Here is a 17,380-nt window from a genome sequence, read left to right as displayed (position 1 = left end):
TAGGATCAGCTAGAATGGATGTGCCTGCACCTTCTGCAGCTCAGGTGATCTGTGAGCTCTGCCTTCCCGAGCTATGGCGTTTTATATTCAAAGTACTCCTTCACCAGTATTTCACTTAACACCAACGAAGGGTTGAAAGCCACATTCCACAAAGGTTTGTATTAATGAACTTTCAACAATAGCTGATAATGGCTTTTTTCTTTTTAAACAGTCCAGGAACACCAGGGGTTAAATACTTCTCTTTCCACTGTTTATTATTAATGTACAAAATATACAAAACCAAAAGAAAAAAGAAAATACTCATCCTCAAATCCATTGTGGCTCTAACCCAAGACCCTGCACAAAACCCAACCAATCCACTGTTTTCATAGAAAACAACTGATGCTGAGACAGGTGAAGGAGAGGGCTGGGAGAGGGCAGGTCATCTCATCGAATCCACCCAGGAAGGCACCTGGTGGGGATTCAGAGGTGGCTGACAGGGCAAGGGAGGGAGCTGGAGGCCTCACACCCACAAGGTTCCAGGTGGGGGCCAGGAGCATGCTAACTCCCAGAGGCAGTGCGTGTAGTGTGACTGGCATGCCCGGCACGCCGGGCTTCAGTTGATGAAAAGCTGGTCTCACTGAAGTGTTTTAATTTCCAGAATGAGCTGCAGGCAAGGGTGGACCACCACCAATGGCCTCACCTATGCCAGCTAAAACTTTTCACCGGATGCCGATGTGGATTTGCCATCATTGAACCTAGCAGACCCATGATGCAAACTTGGGTGTTCACGGAAGATTGCAACGTCTTACTTGAGAAAGGACTCAATGTAAAGCCTGTGTCGGGAGGAGTGGGGATGATGTGTTCCAGAACTCAAATCCAGCCTGATTGAGTCCTCTCAGTGCAGTGGGATACACAATACCCCTTTACCATCTCCCCACCCCACGAGGAAGCATGAACTTGGCTGGGATGATTTCATAAGTGCAGCTGATCCCGTGTCAGAGTTCTGTGTGCATGTGGAGGACCCACAAGAGGAGAGTAGAGGTGTTCTCCAGGATAACCAGCTTTAGGTTCTCAGGCATAAAGGGTAATACTGGAGAGGCGCTTGGCATAAAGGGCAAATCTCCTCAAAAAGTGAAGCCAACTCGGTCTCCTCTTCAGCAGTCCAGGGTACAGAATGTGTCCAGTCTCTCTCCTCCCCAGACTGGAGGAAAATATGTACATCAATGCGCACCAGTGATCCGAAAACCCCCAAGAACCCAGGCAGGTGGGCACTGAGGGGGCCGGCTCCTCATCGGCTGGGGAAAGGGGAAAATGGGCCTCACAGAAGCCATAAAAGGGTGGAAGGAGCAAGGCTGCAGTCCACAGGGGTGTGGGTGGGGTGGGCAGGTGGTCCCTAGGGCAGGGGGGGCCCATTGACACCCGGGTGGTAGAAGGCACAGTTGTTCTCATAGCGGCAGTTACCCTTCATCATGAAATGTCGACAAACAGGGCGATTTGACATGTCTGTGGGAATGATGGTGGAATAGTTAGATAGGAAATGGCCAAGAGGTCAATGCCACCCTCATCCCACCCGTCCAAGGCATCCTGAGAACTGTCTTTCAGAGAGACCTAGTCTTGGGGACCTGGGGGAAGGGCTAAAGGAAGGAACTGCCATGCATGCTGGGAACGGGGTGACCTCATGTTCTGCCTGGCAGACCCGGGGTAGTGACGTTCCCCAAAAAGTTGTAATGGGACACCAAGAGCCATATGGGGGACAGGGAGCATCCTCACCTCCTCCATGGCTGTGGCCTCCATCATGCCCTCGGTGGCCTCCTCCGCCATGGCCAGGGCCATCATGGCCACGGTGCTCATGAGGGGGTGGCCCTCGATGGTCATGGCCTCGGTGACCAGGGCCATCATGAGGCCGGTGGCCGTGGGGCCCCCCATGTCCAGGGCCTTCATGGGGCCGATGTCCACCACCAGCACCCATTCCTCCACCAGGGCCTTCATGAGGACGATGGCCACTGCCACCACCCATGCCGCCGCCAGGGCCTTCGTGGGGGCGATGCCCACCGCCCATGCCACTGCCAGGGCCTTCATGGGGACGATGTCCGCTGCCACTGCTCATGCCCCCACCAGGGCCTTCATGGGGACGATGCCCACCACCTCCGACCATGCCCCCACCAGGGCCCCCTCTTCCATTTGGAGGTCCTCCTCCAGAGCGACCTCCTCTGGCCCCTCGGAATGGAGGAGGAGGAGGAGGTGGTTCACTCCCGCCTCGGCCACCACGGCCTCTATGGTATGGCCCCGGACCTGGTCCCCCACGCATCGGGCCACCCCGCATGGGGTCACCTGGGCCATCCCAGAAGGGATCACCCCCTCGGGGAGGGGGTGGGGGACCCAGGAGACGTGGACCCACTGGCCCACCAGGGCCCCCAGGGCCTCCATGGGGACCTTTTGGGGGGAAAAAAAAGGGAGAGAGACAGTATCAGCTACCTGTTGCACCCAGGGACCGCCATCTCCCAACCCAAACCAACCCCCGGCTTTGGTCAATCCTGTACAGTTACCAGGCCGAAATCAAGCAGACAAACCCATTCTAACCTCTCACTCACCACCTACCTGGCATAGGTCCGCCAGGTCCAGGGGGGAAGTGTTGCATGCCCTTGGGGCCCCCAGGGCCTCCCGGTGGGAAACCATTGGCTATGGGACCAGGCCCTAAGAGTCCATGAGGCACTGTTAATGAAAAAGGAGTGAAGCAGTCAGCAAGACGATTCCAGAAGAGCGGCATGACGTCTTCCCGCTTAGGTGTGCCCAGCTGACCCCCTCAGACCAACCTGGCAGAGCACTGCCCTCTGTCCAGTCTTCCCCTCCCATGTCTTGCCGCCTAGTGGCAATACCCCTGCTCCCCCAATTCCACTGCAGGCCTCCTCGCCCAGGCCCTGGGGCTGGCCCTGAGGATTACCCAGCATCTGCTTGATCTTGTCTGAATAGTCTGGTTGCTTCAGCAGTTCCTCTGAGGGATGACTGTTAGGGCTACCCTGTGAGGCAAGGTCATTAAGGGACAAGGTCAACAGAGAATAAGGGTAACACCCGGCAGAGAAGGGAGAGCCCGAGGAGAAAGCAAGTGGGAAGGAGAGCAGAACGGGAGTAAGGAGAAATGGAGACAGTGGGGAAGAAGAGGGAGGCTCGTACCATGATGGAGGTGAGGATCTCCTGCACATTGATGCCTCCTCCTCCAGGACCCTGGGGGCTCTTCCCGGCACCCATGCTTCCCATAAGATTGGCCAGAACAGGAGGCAACTTGGAACCGCCTGCCCCATCGGGTGAGCCACAGGTCCCCCCCGGCTCCAGGGTCTCAACATATGGGGTCTCATCCATGGAACATTCCTGAAATGACAGGACAGAACAATCAGGACCAACAAGGATAAAGAGCCAGTCTCACACGAAAGATGCATTAATGTCAAGCACAGCCTCCATCACCACATAACTCACCTCATCTAGGGGGATGAGTTTGGGGGGGACAGGCTCATAGGGCTCAGGATCAGGCTCGTGAGGACTGTCAGGAATGCAGCAGGCGATAGAAAAAAAAAGCGTGACAGTCAAATTATTTATTCAAGCCCTTGATTTTCTTCCTAACCCCCACCCCCCTTCTAATTACCCCAGGGCACGTTCCCCTCAAGGGCTCAATACCTCAGGAAGTGAACCCCATTCTGCTCACCTTTCCTTGTTCAGGAAGAGCTCCTGAAGGATCCCCTTCTCCCGCTCAGCCTGGATGTACCGCTCCTGGCTGTTGCTTCCAGGGGTGACAAGAGGCGAGGGCAGCACCAGGGGCCGGGGACACACCCAGGGCACCTTCTCCTCCATGTTGTCATGGCTCAGACGCCGGGCCGTCTCAAACGCGTGTCGGTCTGACAGTATCTCTCGCTTAGCTGCCTCTCCGAAGTCCTTGATCTTATTCACATTCACTATTGCCAAGGAGAAAAAAAGCAAGAGGGAAGGTAAGCCCAACCAAGTCCTTTTTAAACTCTCTATACCCCACCTACTATAGAGGAAACTGGATCTCTAACCTCGTTCAGTTTCATCCAGTTCAAAATAGAAATACTCTCTCAGCTTGCCCTCCTCAGGCCAGGTCACAGTTTTCCTCTTCCTGCCTTTCCGGGTCAGCTGGCTAGGATCTCCGGGACTCTCCACTGGCTTTGCATCCAGAGCTCCTGGCTCCAAAGAGGCTGTAAACAAGTAGTTTCAGAGCAGATCCTTCCTTTCAGAAAACCCCGAAACCTGAACCAGTTTCTAGACTTACCAGTATCCATGAGCTCTGGGACTTCAACAGGGGGAACTGGGGTCCCTGGACGTTCTGTGTCCATAGCCTCAGAAGGAGGTGCTGGCTCTGGGGAAGAAGGTTTGGCTGTGCTCGGTTCTGTGCTCGTTTTCCCTTCAAATGGGCTTGGCTATTGTGAAAGAAAAAGAAGTTAATGAGCTGACAGGAAAGGCGAGGCAATTAGTCCAGGGTCCTTGGCAGGATCCCCTAACAGTTCCTATAAAGGAAGACTGTCTCTAACAGTACTCTGCCACCAGTCTACATCTGAGACACAACTCTTGTCCTCCCCGAGCATCCTAGCTGCTGGGCCCTTCCTTCACCTGTACCTTTTCTACCTGGTCACTGGCACCTACTGCACAGCACCCATACCTTGGCAGCTGTGGGTGACAGCACCTTCTTCTTCTTCTTAATTTTGATGCCTGGAACAGGGGCTGAATTGAGCGCATCCAGAAAGCCCAGGCCCTCCATAGCTACAAAAGAAAAGAGCATAAAATGGAATCATCAGACCTCCTTAATAATGCTATTCCTATAGACAAAATCTGGGCAGAAAATTGGCCAATAGAGACCCTGCCTCAACTTTGGACACAATAAGCTCAAGGTGACCAGGAAGCATATGTAGGAGGATTCACACAAGAAATTCTTGTCATTATTCTATCTTTCTTTTAAAGGCAGGCAAGCGTGGCTTTGGATAGGAATCAGAGCTCAGGTAAGTGACAAAGTCAGCCCCCATGAACGTGACGGCTGGGAGCGCACACACCAGTCACTGAACAGCACGCCTCCCTACTTCATCTCTAAAATCACTCCTAAGCAATCCTATCAAGGACTCCTAGGAAGGGAGTTCCAGGGGAGTAAACGTTAAAGGACACCAAGAAACCAGATGAAAATGGAGGAAAACGCTTCATTTCCATGAAAAAAGTTTGCTCTCAGTTCAAAGCACATCCCCCCACTTTAGACTCACGCTGTGGCGGGATGATCTTCACTTTGATCTCTTTGGTGGCATTGGGTGTTGTGTTGAGTGGCTTGTATTTCTTCTCTGCAGGGGGTGCAGCATCTCCTGGGGCGGCTGTGGAACTGTTAGAAAGGGACTGGTCAACAACACCTGACTTGCCCCCTCTTTTCCCCTCATGTCCACAGACCCAACCCATTCAAAAACCAAGAACATGGTCCATACCTCTGACGCTTGAGGGGGATGGGTTTAAGGTTGTACTTGTCAGAAACCACCACTGCACTGGCATTCTTCTTCACAGGCACCAAAGACGGGGTCTCCAGCTCTAGTCCTGGGGGAGAAGACATGGTGTTGGGGCTGGACTCACTCCACACTCTCCTGACTCTTCCTCCCTTAACCTTCATCAAGCCCTATAAACTCCCACAATGCTCCACCCACTAGTCTTCCCTCTCTCCAGATTTATCGTACCATTAAGTCCAACTCTTCCACCATAAGGCCCGGGCTGTGCACCTACCCACAGACACTCCAGAGGCCAGACGGCAGCCTTACCGGTAGAGCGGAACTTGGCGTGACTGGGCGCCGTGGTTCGGAGGGACTTGGGCTTCTCCCTCTTCTTCTCCGGGGCCTCCTCAGCCCGAGTCTCAGCCTTCACCTCAGTCAACGGTCGCTCAGGAGGGGTGGTTCGACTCTTTCCCTCTTCTTTCCGTTTCTTCTTATCTTTCTCTGTTGTGGAAAAACAGAGCAGAAAAGGATTTTATTTAGATAAAGAGAAAGACTGTCAGTCAGAGGTAAAAAGCAGGTTAGGGGCACGGAAGGCCACATCCCAGTGGGAAAGAAAGAAATACAAGGGATAAAGGGCCTAGCTGCTTACCAGCAGGCTGGGTACTGCTCTGGGAGCGGATCACAGCCATCCAGTCGCTAACAAGGACTGAGGCCAATTTCCGGAGCTCTGCAGGTGAGAGAAAGGGGAAATGCCTAAATAATGTAAGATACACTGAATCATGGAATTTTCCTCTATTCAGATAACTTTCAACCCTGATGCCACCGGGTGGGGGTGGGGGCAAAAAGAAGGAACATTTATTAAAGTATGTTGTAAAAACTACACCAGGTGCTTTGCATACATCTCATGTAATTGTTATTACAACCTGAACTTTTTTTTTTTTTGCGGTACGCGGGCCTCTCACTGTTGTGGCCTCTCCCGTTGCAGAGCACAGGCTCCGGACTCGCAGGCTCAGCAGCCATGGCTCACGGGCCCAGCCGCTCTGCGGCATGTGGGATCTTCCTGGACTGGGGCACGAACCTGTGTCCCCTGCATCGGCAGGCGGACTCTCAACCACTGTGCCACCAGGGAAGCCCACAACCTGAACATTTTTAATCTCCCTTTAAGACACAGAAGCATGGAGATTAAAGTTACAAAACTAGAAGATGGCAGAATGAACCTAGTGCCTATGCTCTTCCCTTAACCACTTATTACAATAAAATAAGGAGAAAGGCAGAGGGGTTCAAGTATCCAAAGGGCTACCAGATTTTAAAAATTTCAAGGAGGCAGATTTAGATCCTCGTAAAAAAAAGATTTTCTAGGGAAACTTTTTTCCTAGGATGTCACTAGTGATGACAGCTCTTAAAAGAATCAATTAAGTGTTGCAAGAGTGAAAAAAGAACTTAAAAACAAACCGATTTAGGATGAAGGAAGCAGAGTTTATCTAGAGAAAAAAGATGGTCAGAGAATTTAAAGATAAAAAACAGAATTTATTTCTAAATATACGGAAAAATGCATTTGTAGCTCTTTCCTTCTGTACTTGGCAAATAAAATCTATCTACGGGACCTCTCTTCTTGCCAACATTTCCACTATGGGCTGATTTAATAATGAAATTGTTGTAGAATATTAAAATTTAACTTTTTAAAACAGTCACACAACTGCCAACTCCTATACCTAATGCAATATGAACCCCAATGCCCAGTGGGGGAATATCCTGAAACCTCTTTGAAGCAATCGATACTATCTATGGTCCAGTAAACTTAACTACAGTCAATAAGGAATGTACAAATTTCAGTATCTAAAGGAAGCACAGAATAATAATTAAACCTATACTCAAAGACGGCAACACAATTAAGCCAGCTGGAACAAGGACCAATATACCTCAGTGAAGAAACAAAAGATAGGCAATGATTTAATGGGATCTTCTGTGTTACAGTTTATCCTACAAAGCTACTCTGAGATGTCAGAAAAACAGTGAAGTGCTCATTATATAAAAGGACCTAAAAACAGAATTAATACAACTAAAAGAACAGAAAGCTAGGGAATGTTTTTCACTTAAACAATACTGTGAGTTAAAATAAAATCGTGATCCTTTATCCTGGAAAATGTTCCCAGTGTTTTCTCCTCTAGCTAAACTTTCCAAAGGGACCTAGCATACCATTCCCCATAGACAAAGAGCGGGGATCGGCTCTGCTACAATGCTGCTCACTTGCGGGAAACCAGCGTCTTGTGCTCACTGGTTTATGCCTTGGGTGTAAAACTTTTGGGTTAACTCTTGGATATAAACCTTTTTCTTCTCTAAAGAAAAGCCTGTGACTTTCTGGAGCCAGGCTTTGTCTTCAAGCCAGAACTGTATGGCCCTTGCCAGGAGCTCCAAAACCCTTTGTCTTAGCAAAGGAAAGAATCTGTTGCTATCAAAGCTATGATATACTCCAGCAGTCAGGATTCTGCCCATGCCCTACAGCAGGGTGTTTATTGGTAGAACGAGCATACCTGTTGTTAGGAAAATAGACATTGAGGGTCCCAGAATATGCTCTATTTATTGATATTTAGAGAAACAGAAGTAAATGATGACGAGACATTCTAGGATGACACTATTTCCCCCAAAGAATTTTAAGTGTATGGCTTTTACACCAAGAGATCTTAAGAAATGAAGGTAACTGAGTGGAAGTAACGGAAGAAGGCCCAGGACACAGAGGAAAGGACTGGCCCCTACCTTCATCCTCACTTGACTTGCTCAGCTGCTTCACCAGTTTGGCTGTGTTGTTCTACGAAAGGAAGGGAGCAGCAGGATGGTAAGTGCCAGAAGGAAAAGCAGCCCACTCAGAGCTAACCACTCCCGCAAACGCACAATCTCTTCACAGCCACTAACACTGAGATAGACCTTCTCTCTTACAAAGCCCTTGGAGACGTAGTCTTACTCCTTAAAACAACCCATTTAGGTAGGTTCAACCATTCCCATTTTACAAATGAAAAAACTGAGGCTCAGATATATAAGTGCCCCACGTCACACACCTATTAAAGGACATAAATTTGAACCAAATCTTGATTCCAAACTCCTATTTTTTTCTACCATTCTACCTCACAGGCCCAAGACTGTAGCCACATCAGAGTCAATATGAGTTTTTCATCTGTTAGCCTAAACCAAAAAGGAAGAACCAGGGTTGTAAGGACTGAAGGTACCTGCTTGAGATGGTCAACAGTGAGTGGTAGGTGCTGCAGGGTCAGTAGAATTTGCTGCAAGAGGGGAATGTTGTTGGTTGTCTTTGAATATGTCAGCCAATTGTTAAGAAGCTTGTAACCACCAACATCAATAAACCTGCAGGCAGGGAGGAGGCTCTGTGATGCCCTTCCTGGGTCTTGGGAGTATACCACACCCTCCTAGTCCCCCAGCAATAACCCAGGAACCCCGTGCCTCACCTCCCCCCGCCTTCTAAGTACCCAGCCACCCAAGTCCCCACTTACTTGACCAATATTTCTGGTGAACGGGTCTGCAGGAGAATGTTCAAGTAAGTGCATCGACTCACCATCTTTCGTGCTTCCTTCATCAGACTGTAAGAGATAAGTCAAGGTTAGAAATGAAGCAGCCCGAAAGCACCTCTTCTTTGAGCAGACGTCTCTAATCTGCGGGAGTACCTCGAGATCCCTGATGACTTGGGACTTCGCTACAGTGTGGGGGGATCACACAGGCCCCTAGGAGGATGGGGTGGATCAGGATTGATGTGGAAACACCCAGAGGGATGGAACACAATGGAGGAGATGCACTGAAGTCTCCGATCTGAGGAGGTTTAAGTGTCACTGCTTCTCTAACCCACAGGACACATTTGATTCTGCTTCCAGGTGAAGAGCCCTAGCCTTCAACTACCATCTCTTCGGACTGGCTTAGTCACTCGCTTTCTCCTGGAAAACCTGAGGATCCCTGAAGGAAAATGACATTTGGAGCATGCAGAATGCAACCCAAAACAGAACTAAGAATCCTGTCACCTGACACTCCTGCTTGCTTCCTTCCTTCCCTTGGGACTGTGGATCTCCAAATATCCAGATGCCGTAATGACCGGGGACCAAGGGGTCATCTTTTCCTATCACTAGTTCTAACATAATTGGATTTGAATCCTATTCCACTGACTCCCATTCCTCTTAGGGAACACTTTTTGCTATCTACCTTAATTACAGTCATATTACAACACAAAATATTCTCCACTCACAACGAATTCAAAGGGTACAGACTCACCTGAAGATCTTCGAAATCCCATCCACACTCTTGACTTCCCCGTCTCGGTTAAGGAAGCTATCCAGGCCCTTGAGAAGCTCTTTGGGATCTATGGGACCCGAACCCATGATCGAGGTTTTCTAAGATAAGAGGATAAAACAAACCCACAGAATAAATGGGTGGCAAGGACAGCCACAGTTGCCCTCTAATAAATTCTATCTCTGTTTGACAAATTATTAGTGATTATTTAATCTACATTCAACTGCACTCACCATTATCTAGGTAAGAAAAATCAACACAGACAATTGTCCCTACTGAGAAAACAGCCCTGGCAAGTGAAGCACTGTGTTAATACATGACTGAAGGGGACGACAGTCAGACTGGAGGACTGAGGCAGCACCTCTCCTCTCGCTCCCAGTTACATCCTTCCCAGGACAGCTGAACTTCACCAGATTGTATCAGAGCTAAGATTCACATTCCCAAAACAAACACTCAACTCTCCAAGTCATTTTTGCTTATCAGGTCCCATTTCCCCTTAGTTGCTAATGAATCGAGCTTAAAAAAAACACCAAACCTATAGCTTGATAAGAACTGGGCCAATCATGGATGTTGGGCTGTCTTCCAAGAGTCAACTCCTTTCTATCTTAGCCCATGAAGAGTCAACCGCTTGGGAGATTGGGATTGACATATATACATCAATATGTATAAAATGGGTAACTAATAAGAACCTGCTTATTAAAAAAAAAAAAAGTCAACCGCCACAGGTAGCAGGATATGTTCTGCTTGCACCAGTAGACAATCTTCTAAAGTTGTAGGTGAAAAGAGAAGGAAACAAAACTTGAAAACAGAACCTCTCCCCTATGGGAGTTAGGGGTGGCTCCCAGAAAGAGACAAATGGAGCAAAGAAAATCAAGCAGGTCCTCCTAAGCCTTGAAAAAATGTCACTCATTAACCAAACCCTGCATGAGTTTTTATTGTTTCAAAGTTAAGGGCAAGATTGGTTTGTGGTTTCAAAAGCAAAGATGCGAATCTGACTCCTAGTCCCTCCTAAATCATAACACCACCCAAGATCCCCAAGGAGAGCCTGAAATTAGAAACCATGGAGCCAAAAAGAATGGAACAAATAAAACTAGAAGCTGGCAAAATGCCATTAAATTTTAAGTAGCTGCTTTAGACTAGGTTAGAAAAGGAGTTAATTAAAAGCTGAACACAGCTGTTACGGGACAGAGACACGTGAAACAATTTCTAGGCCAGAACTGAAGTTTGAGAGAGGTAATTTAGAATCAATATGGTTCTGATTAGGATTTTTATCCACAATGCCTCTAAACATTGGCTTCTGAGAAGCAGAAAAGAAAGCCACCTTAGTAATATCGACATTTGGGAAATAAGACGAACACTGGGTAGGAAGCAGGCAAGAAGAAAGCCTCCTGAATCCCGCATCTAGTACAGAGATGAAACACATGAGCCAGGCAGAAGGGTGGGAAAAAATCAGTGTTTTACAAAGATGATTATATTTTCTGCAGAAAACAGGTTCCTTATAAGATCATGTTAATTAGTTCTATTTGTTCTATTTGTTCTCAAGCCAAAAGAGAAAAACAAGCATAACACTTTCAACCTTTTAATTCTCACAATAAAAAAGTCAATAAATTTCTACATTTACATGGTCTAACAACCTAGGCCAAGAAGAGGCAGAGGCATGGGGGGAACTTGGTTCCTGAGACCATAACCTGTGGGTTGAATACAGGGAGAGGAGGTAAGGTAAGAAATACTGAGAGGTGAGCAAGTCTGGGTTAACTGTGCTTTGCTGCTGCCCTGGAATCTCCACGAGGACAGGTAGAACCTAAGGTCAGAGGAAAAAACATTCAAGTCCAATACCAGATAAATTAGAAGTCCACAGGCCAAATCCACTTAAGTGTGGTGATTCTTATACACAGAGAGACAGACATGGGGATAAAGGAATTTTCCCCATGTAGTAAGACACTATAAAGTGAAGTATAGACACTGTAAGGACAGAAATACAATAAAGGGATACACAAAATAGATTTCCCATTTGCTGGAGACTGGAACAGCAATGAGCAAATCCAAAATAATAAAATATATCATCAGTTAAAAAAAATATACGCAATTTGACCAAAAGCTTTCAATTAAACTAACTTCACTTCCAACCAATGTCCCCTAAATACAGCTGGCCCCTCAGATTCAAACCCAGTTGAATACACAGCACCTTGGAAAAGTCCCTTTTGCATACCCACCTACCAGTTAAGTCAACAGGCCTGCTCCCCCTACTTCCTTCAGAAACAAAAATTGTCACCTGAGCTCAAATGTTCCTTTGCTTAAGAGGGCAGCAGACAAGAGAGAATAACCATCTTCAGAGAGAAAAGAAACCAGCGAGTACACAGCTAAATTCTGTCCAGTGCCTTCTGCTGGGAATGGGACCCAGGGACAACTTTTTAATTCCCCATTCACAAGCAGCAAGAATAAAAGACATTAACAGTCAAGGAAAACTAGAAGACAAAGCAGAAGAAATGTTAAATATTCATTTTCCACTGCAGTTTTCCTATTATGTACATTCTGGAAATATATTAACAAAACTATAAATTTTGTCTCACAAGCACCAATCACGTGGTTTTAAGATGTAAGGGGTTTTTCTCATGACGGCTTCCTCCAGGCAGATTAGTTTTCACTCATTTAAAATTAAGGACCCCAAGTGTTTTACAACCTATTTCCGTATTTTGAAGTCATTACGTTTAGAAAGAAGTTCCAAGGCACTCAAGTGGAAAGGAATGAAGAGCCTAAATTCTCGGCACAGCCCTACAGGAGAAAAGGCAAATGACTTTACCAGGGAAAGAGGGGCAGTGACCAATTGTCATTAACATATCTGGAGCCTGGAACGAAAGCTTAAGGAAGCTTTCTGAAACCAAAAATAATCCAGGGTATGATATGTTTTAATTTCCTTGAAGGCAGAACATACGGGGTGGCGGTGGGGAAGCAACCCCTGGCGTCATCTCCACCTTGTCCTAAAGCTGGGCTCTCCTTATGGAGCATGTTGCTGGCAGACACGTGCAGACACAAGGCACTGGGGAATTTTCTCTTACCAGAGATAAAATTAAGTCCAGAAGTGACACCAACTCCTGCCTCCAAAATAAATAAGGTGAAAAATATCTAGCTTGGCTAAAGTTATTCCATACCCATCACCAATGAAACAGAACTGAATTGGTTCAGGACAAAAATTCTAGGCGAGTTTAAAAACAATCACAACAATCTTCTAACAAAGGAGGAAGGTGTCCGTCCAAGTTTACCTTCACTTAGAGGTCTTAGCACTTCTGGAAATGAAGTGCTTTGTAGCTTACATTCCCCCCTTCCTTTCCACGGTAATTGAGGCATTTCCTAGTCTGACTCCAGAGTGGACTGAATTATGTCTCTCAGGTGATTCACAAGGTCGCACCTCTCTTCAAGTAGTAAGCCGCCCCCCCCTCAAAATCACTCCAAAACCTGGTAGCACATGCCCTTCCCAAACGCTTATTTGCCTTTCAATAGGGGTGTAAAGTCACCCCCCACCCCTGCCCTCATAGGACAGGATCCCAGGATAGAACTGTGGCCACAAACTACAAGGATCAGGTTCTCCGACGTTCTCTGGATGGATGTGGTTTCCCTAGAAGACCTTTTTTCCCATCTCCCATGTTAATGCAGATCTTCTTTATTATAATCCCCTGCTCACTAGAGCTCAGGAACCCCAGTGGGTAGAACGTTCAGCTCCCAAGGAAGGTATGCTGCAGAGGCACATGGCAAACTGCTTAAAAGATAAAAAACTTGTGGTCAGTAGGACATGTGGAAGAGGCCCTCCCATCCAATCCACAAGTAATAGTTTGAGAATCCATACCCAGTAGAAAATTAGCCCTAAAGTCTCACCAAGTCATCAAAGAACAGTTGTACAAAATGGCTTTCCAATTCTGCCTAGAACCTTCACGCTTCACGGCAGGACTTTAAAAAATGACAAGTATATGGAGAGTCTGATAAAGATTTGATTTTGAAAAAGTTGGAAGAAGAAAGGTAAGAAAGGGACAGGACACCCAATACCACCCTCAGGTAGGGCATGGCTTTCAAACATGCACCAATTGCTACAGCACTGCACAAGTAGAAAAACGAAGAGGACATTATTTCCCCATTGTTTTTAAGGAATTTCTTTCAGAAGGGAAGGAAAAAGAAATTCAAAAAGGGTGGCTCTTTGGAAAAAAGAAATGAAGGTTGTGAAATGTAATACCAGAAAGGTTTTGCTTACCAGAAACCGTAGCTTGAATCCCCCTGCCTTGAGTTTACAACTGCCGCCTCCTTTCCTAAAGATTCACTTCTCATCCTAGTACCAATGTACAGGAGCTAAGCAACTGGAGAACGTGATACAGCACTGAACACAAAGAGCTTACCCCCAAACCCAGAGGCGGGAATAAGGGCGATTTAGAAGAAAGTCCTAAAGTACCCACTCTCCCCCAGATTCTCATCATACAAAGCGACCAAATGCCAAGAGGCCCAAGGACTGATTCCTGAGCAGAAACGGCACATTTCAGTGTCATTAGGCCCCAGTTGTCTATTCCAGTTACTCATTCACAAGTCCTTGTGTCTTCCTCCAGTATCCCCCAACACACATAAGACACACACACGCTCACACACACTCCCCTCAAAAGCTTCCAGCCCTAAAGTACAGCTGTTTGACTGGTTTCCACCCCTGGCAACTGAAGCGGGGAAAAATTCCAAGCAGTAGTGATGAAAGAAGGTGAAAATAAAAGCAACAGACTCGGGATCGTTAAATACAAAAACTAGAGCTGCCCAAGGAGACGGACAGCTTCAAGACCTAATTCCTATAAGCTTTTTTCCTTTTAAGATAATGACTATAAAAGGTTATAAAGAAAATAAGGAAAATGGCTTTTCCTGTCTAGCAGCAGCGTGCACAAGAGTCCAGAAGGCATCTGCTCGGGGTGGAGTTTGAAGAGGGTGGAGAAAGGAGGAAGAAAGCTGATTACATCACCTTTCAATGCTGCTCCTCCCCCTTGACCAAGTTTCTAGGGCGGCCCTAAGCTCTGGATGGCAAAAGGGGGAGAAAAACAACAAGGCAGGGACGCCATCTTGTTACGGAGAAGAGAACTCTAACTTAAAAAGCTATCCCGGCTCTGCCGGTAGCTTTTTACATTAAAAAACCTTTTAGTAAAAAAAAACCAAAAAACAAAAAGCAGCCCCCATCCTGAATAGTCTTTGACCTACTTTGAATAAGAGCAGTGTGAAAATAAAAGCAATTAAAATATTAAAAAGAACAATTTTCTGCGGGGAAGAACTGAATTCGCAATTGAGGTTCAACCTGCTACTGTCGAACACCCCCCCATCCTCCCTATAAAGGGAAAGGGGGGAGGACTTGGACCCCTCTCAACAAATAGGGTTGAGGTGGGAGGACAGGAGAAAAATGGGTCAAGACACAACCTGCAACGCCGCTTGGAAGACAAAAGGACAAAGAAAGTCGCCATATTGAAGCAGGGAAGAAAAAAATTCCTTTTAACGACACAAAATCTTCTAGAAAGCTAGCATTCAATTGCACTAAATGGCTTTTAAAATTATACTCCTGAATTCCACATTTCCCCAACCTTTCCACCCTCTACTTAACTGTATTCCCCCCACCAAAAAGTATCAAATTAAAATGTTAATCACTTTTTTTTGCTTTTAAATAACCTACGCAATCTGCAACAATTACAAGACATTCTTTACCTCCCCAACTACTATCTTGTATGTATTGGCACTAAGATTATATTTTGCCCTGAATTAAGTGTCTTGCAATCTTTATTCCTAGATTGCCACCTGTATTAACCACACAAATATACCCCAAACAAATTACATTAAAATTGAGAGTTAACAATCATTTAAAAAGTCATAGCCACCTATTTCTCTCTGCCCATCTCCTTACCCTGCAATCTTTATGTACAGATTGCTTATTAATCTGGCAAATTGAAAGGCGCCCTGCTTGTCTCACACACAAAGAAGTGGGACTTCTGGGCCACAAAATCCACCATCTTTTGTATGTGAGCTCATTAACCCTTTTGAAGACTGCTGCTAACGAGAGGAAGGTAACCATACCTCCTTATAAAAAGCAAACACTTATGGCTTTGGCAGTCTGGAAATTGGCTGGATTACCAAGGGTTAACCATCAAAATCTTAAGTTGCGGGCCCTCCCTCCACCCTCTCCTAGCCTGCAGCAGAGCAGGGAAGAGGCAGGTGGTAGGGGAGAGAGAACACTGTTTAGACCCAAAGGCCCTTTTTAATGGAGATTAAGTGACCGGATCGGTCCTCCTCCAGTTCTCTATTTGTTCTACGGTCTCATTTCTTCCTCTCATTATTTTTGGTTTCACAAAGGGAAACGTTGATTTCTTGTTGCAAGGCTGGTTTTTGAAAATTCGACACTTACTATCCAATTTTTTTGCGACGTCAGCACCTCGGGCTCAGGGGGGGAGGGGGTTAAAATTTTGGAGAAAAAAAATAAAACAACCAACCAGGACCCAAAACTCAATTATTTGGGGGGCCTCATTGGATCAAAAAGTCTCCTTAAAAAAAATAAAGGCCAACTCAGTATTCATTTTCCCCCCACCCAACTCCATGTAGGGAGGGGGGGTCGTAGAAAAAAAGTTCTGAGTGGATTAAAAAAAGTAAACGCTGGATGAGTGAATTTGGGTGGGTTTGGGAAGGGAGGGTGGTTGATTATTTTTGAAGTTATGTGGTGACGGTCCTTCGGCCACAGATTTCAAGTCCCAGGCAGCGTGGGCTGGTGGGGTGGGCAAGATAGGTGGGAAGGGGCAGAAGACACAAGTGGTTGGGCTGGTGGCTGCTGTTTTCCCTTTCCCCCCTCTCTCAGGATCCTTTCAAGGGCTTAGATGTTGCTGCGGCTTGTTTCTTTTCTCCTCGTGGCCGGCCCGTCTTTCTCCGAGAAAATTCAAACCTGGGATAAAAGGAACACAAGGGAGAAAGATATAATCAGTATGGGTTGCTCTTAAACACCCAAAAGTACAATCTTTGTTGTCCCCAAACACCTCCATGTCCCATCCCGAACACAGCCGCTTAAAAAGAGTCACGGCTCTCAACCGAGCCCTCTCCTAACCCATTTCCTAGGCCAACTGTCCCAGTAAAATTTTACCCTCCAACCAACAAAACGCCGAGACTTACCTCTAAACGAACTCCAGAATGGCGGCTGCCCGCTCGGGCTGAGTCTTTTATATCCGGACACCGCCCAACGCGCCCAAACGTGCTAGTGAAACGCCCTTGCGGCGAGAGACTGTGCGCGGGACGTGAATTCATTGGGCAACCAATAAGACAACTCGCCAGCTGATTGGCTATCCTGCCTTAACCTTCGCTCAGCCCCTTCCCCTGGGCACCCTCTTCCGCCTCCTTCCCGGCCCCCGAAAGCGTGCGCTTGACCTAGCGGCCTAGCACCTCCCTTTCCTCTGCTTCCACCACTTCCGCCCTCGAGATCATTTCTCACCAAGGGTTGGTAGAATCGGACCGGCGCATGCGCAGTGAGAGGATCTCGGTCAAAATCGACTTCAAAATTGCTTAAAATACAAACTGTAAGAATGCGATCTAAGAGTCGTACTGGCTGGTTCAGCAAAAATGCAATTTTGAGGCCGAATTCGATAGTGACGCAGTTGAAATTGGCC

The 17,380-nt window shown here is 47.0% G+C and overlaps 1 protein-coding gene across 4 annotated transcripts; it reads right to left on the bottom strand.

The window, feature by feature from the left end:
* Positions 1-228: 228 nt before the first annotated feature.
* Positions 229-17,343, bottom strand: PPP1R10 (protein phosphatase 1 regulatory subunit 10). 4 transcript variants are annotated; one of them, XM_004286065.4, is made up of 20 exons: positions 17,206-17,343; positions 16,138-16,665; positions 9,717-9,835; positions 8,951-9,037; positions 8,669-8,804; positions 8,202-8,253; positions 6,097-6,174; positions 5,775-5,948; positions 5,451-5,556; positions 5,238-5,350; positions 4,649-4,749; positions 4,262-4,409; positions 4,029-4,187; positions 3,680-3,926; positions 3,454-3,517; positions 3,154-3,348; positions 2,924-2,999; positions 2,581-2,694; positions 1,753-2,415; positions 229-1,485 (listed from the first exon to the last, which is right to left on the bottom strand). In XM_004286065.4, the coding sequence occupies exons 3-20, from the start codon at positions 9,821-9,823 to the stop codon at positions 1,376-1,378; spliced, it is 2,730 nt and encodes a 909-aa protein (XP_004286113.1). In that variant the 5' UTR covers positions 9,824-9,835; positions 16,138-16,665; positions 17,206-17,343; the 3' UTR covers positions 229-1,375. The 4 variants fall into 4 exon arrangements, with proteins under 4 accessions (XP_004286113.1, XP_033272967.1, XP_033272968.1 ...); XM_033417076.2 differs by lacking the exon at positions 17,206-17,343 and adding an exon at positions 16,890-17,028; XM_033417077.2 differs by lacking the exon at positions 17,206-17,343 and having other exon boundaries at positions 13,975-16,902.
* Positions 17,344-17,380: the final 37 nt, after the last annotated feature.

This window comes from Orcinus orca, chromosome 10 (assembly GCF_937001465.1).
Source record: "Orcinus orca chromosome 10, mOrcOrc1.1, whole genome shotgun sequence".
NCBI lineage: Eukaryota > Metazoa > Chordata > Mammalia > Artiodactyla > Delphinidae > Orcinus > Orcinus orca.
The sequence above is the reverse complement of the archived record's forward strand: the minus strand, read 5'-3'. Positions and strand labels throughout refer to the sequence as shown.

Excerpts from the sequence above, each read along its gene's own strand:
- PPP1R10 (XM_004286065.4), bottom strand. The coding sequence starts at position 9,823 with ATGGGTTCGGGTCCCATAGATCCCAAAGAGCTTCTCAAGGGCCTGGAT. Across the intron at positions 4,188-4,261 it reads CCCAGAGCTCATGGATACTG|CCTCTTTGGAGCCAGGAGCT; the intron begins GTAAGTCTAGAA and ends ACTTGTTTACAG. Across the intron at positions 3,000-3,153 it reads AGATCCTCACCTCCATCATG|GGTAGCCCTAACAGTCATCC; the intron begins GTACGAGCCTCC and ends CTTGCCTCACAG.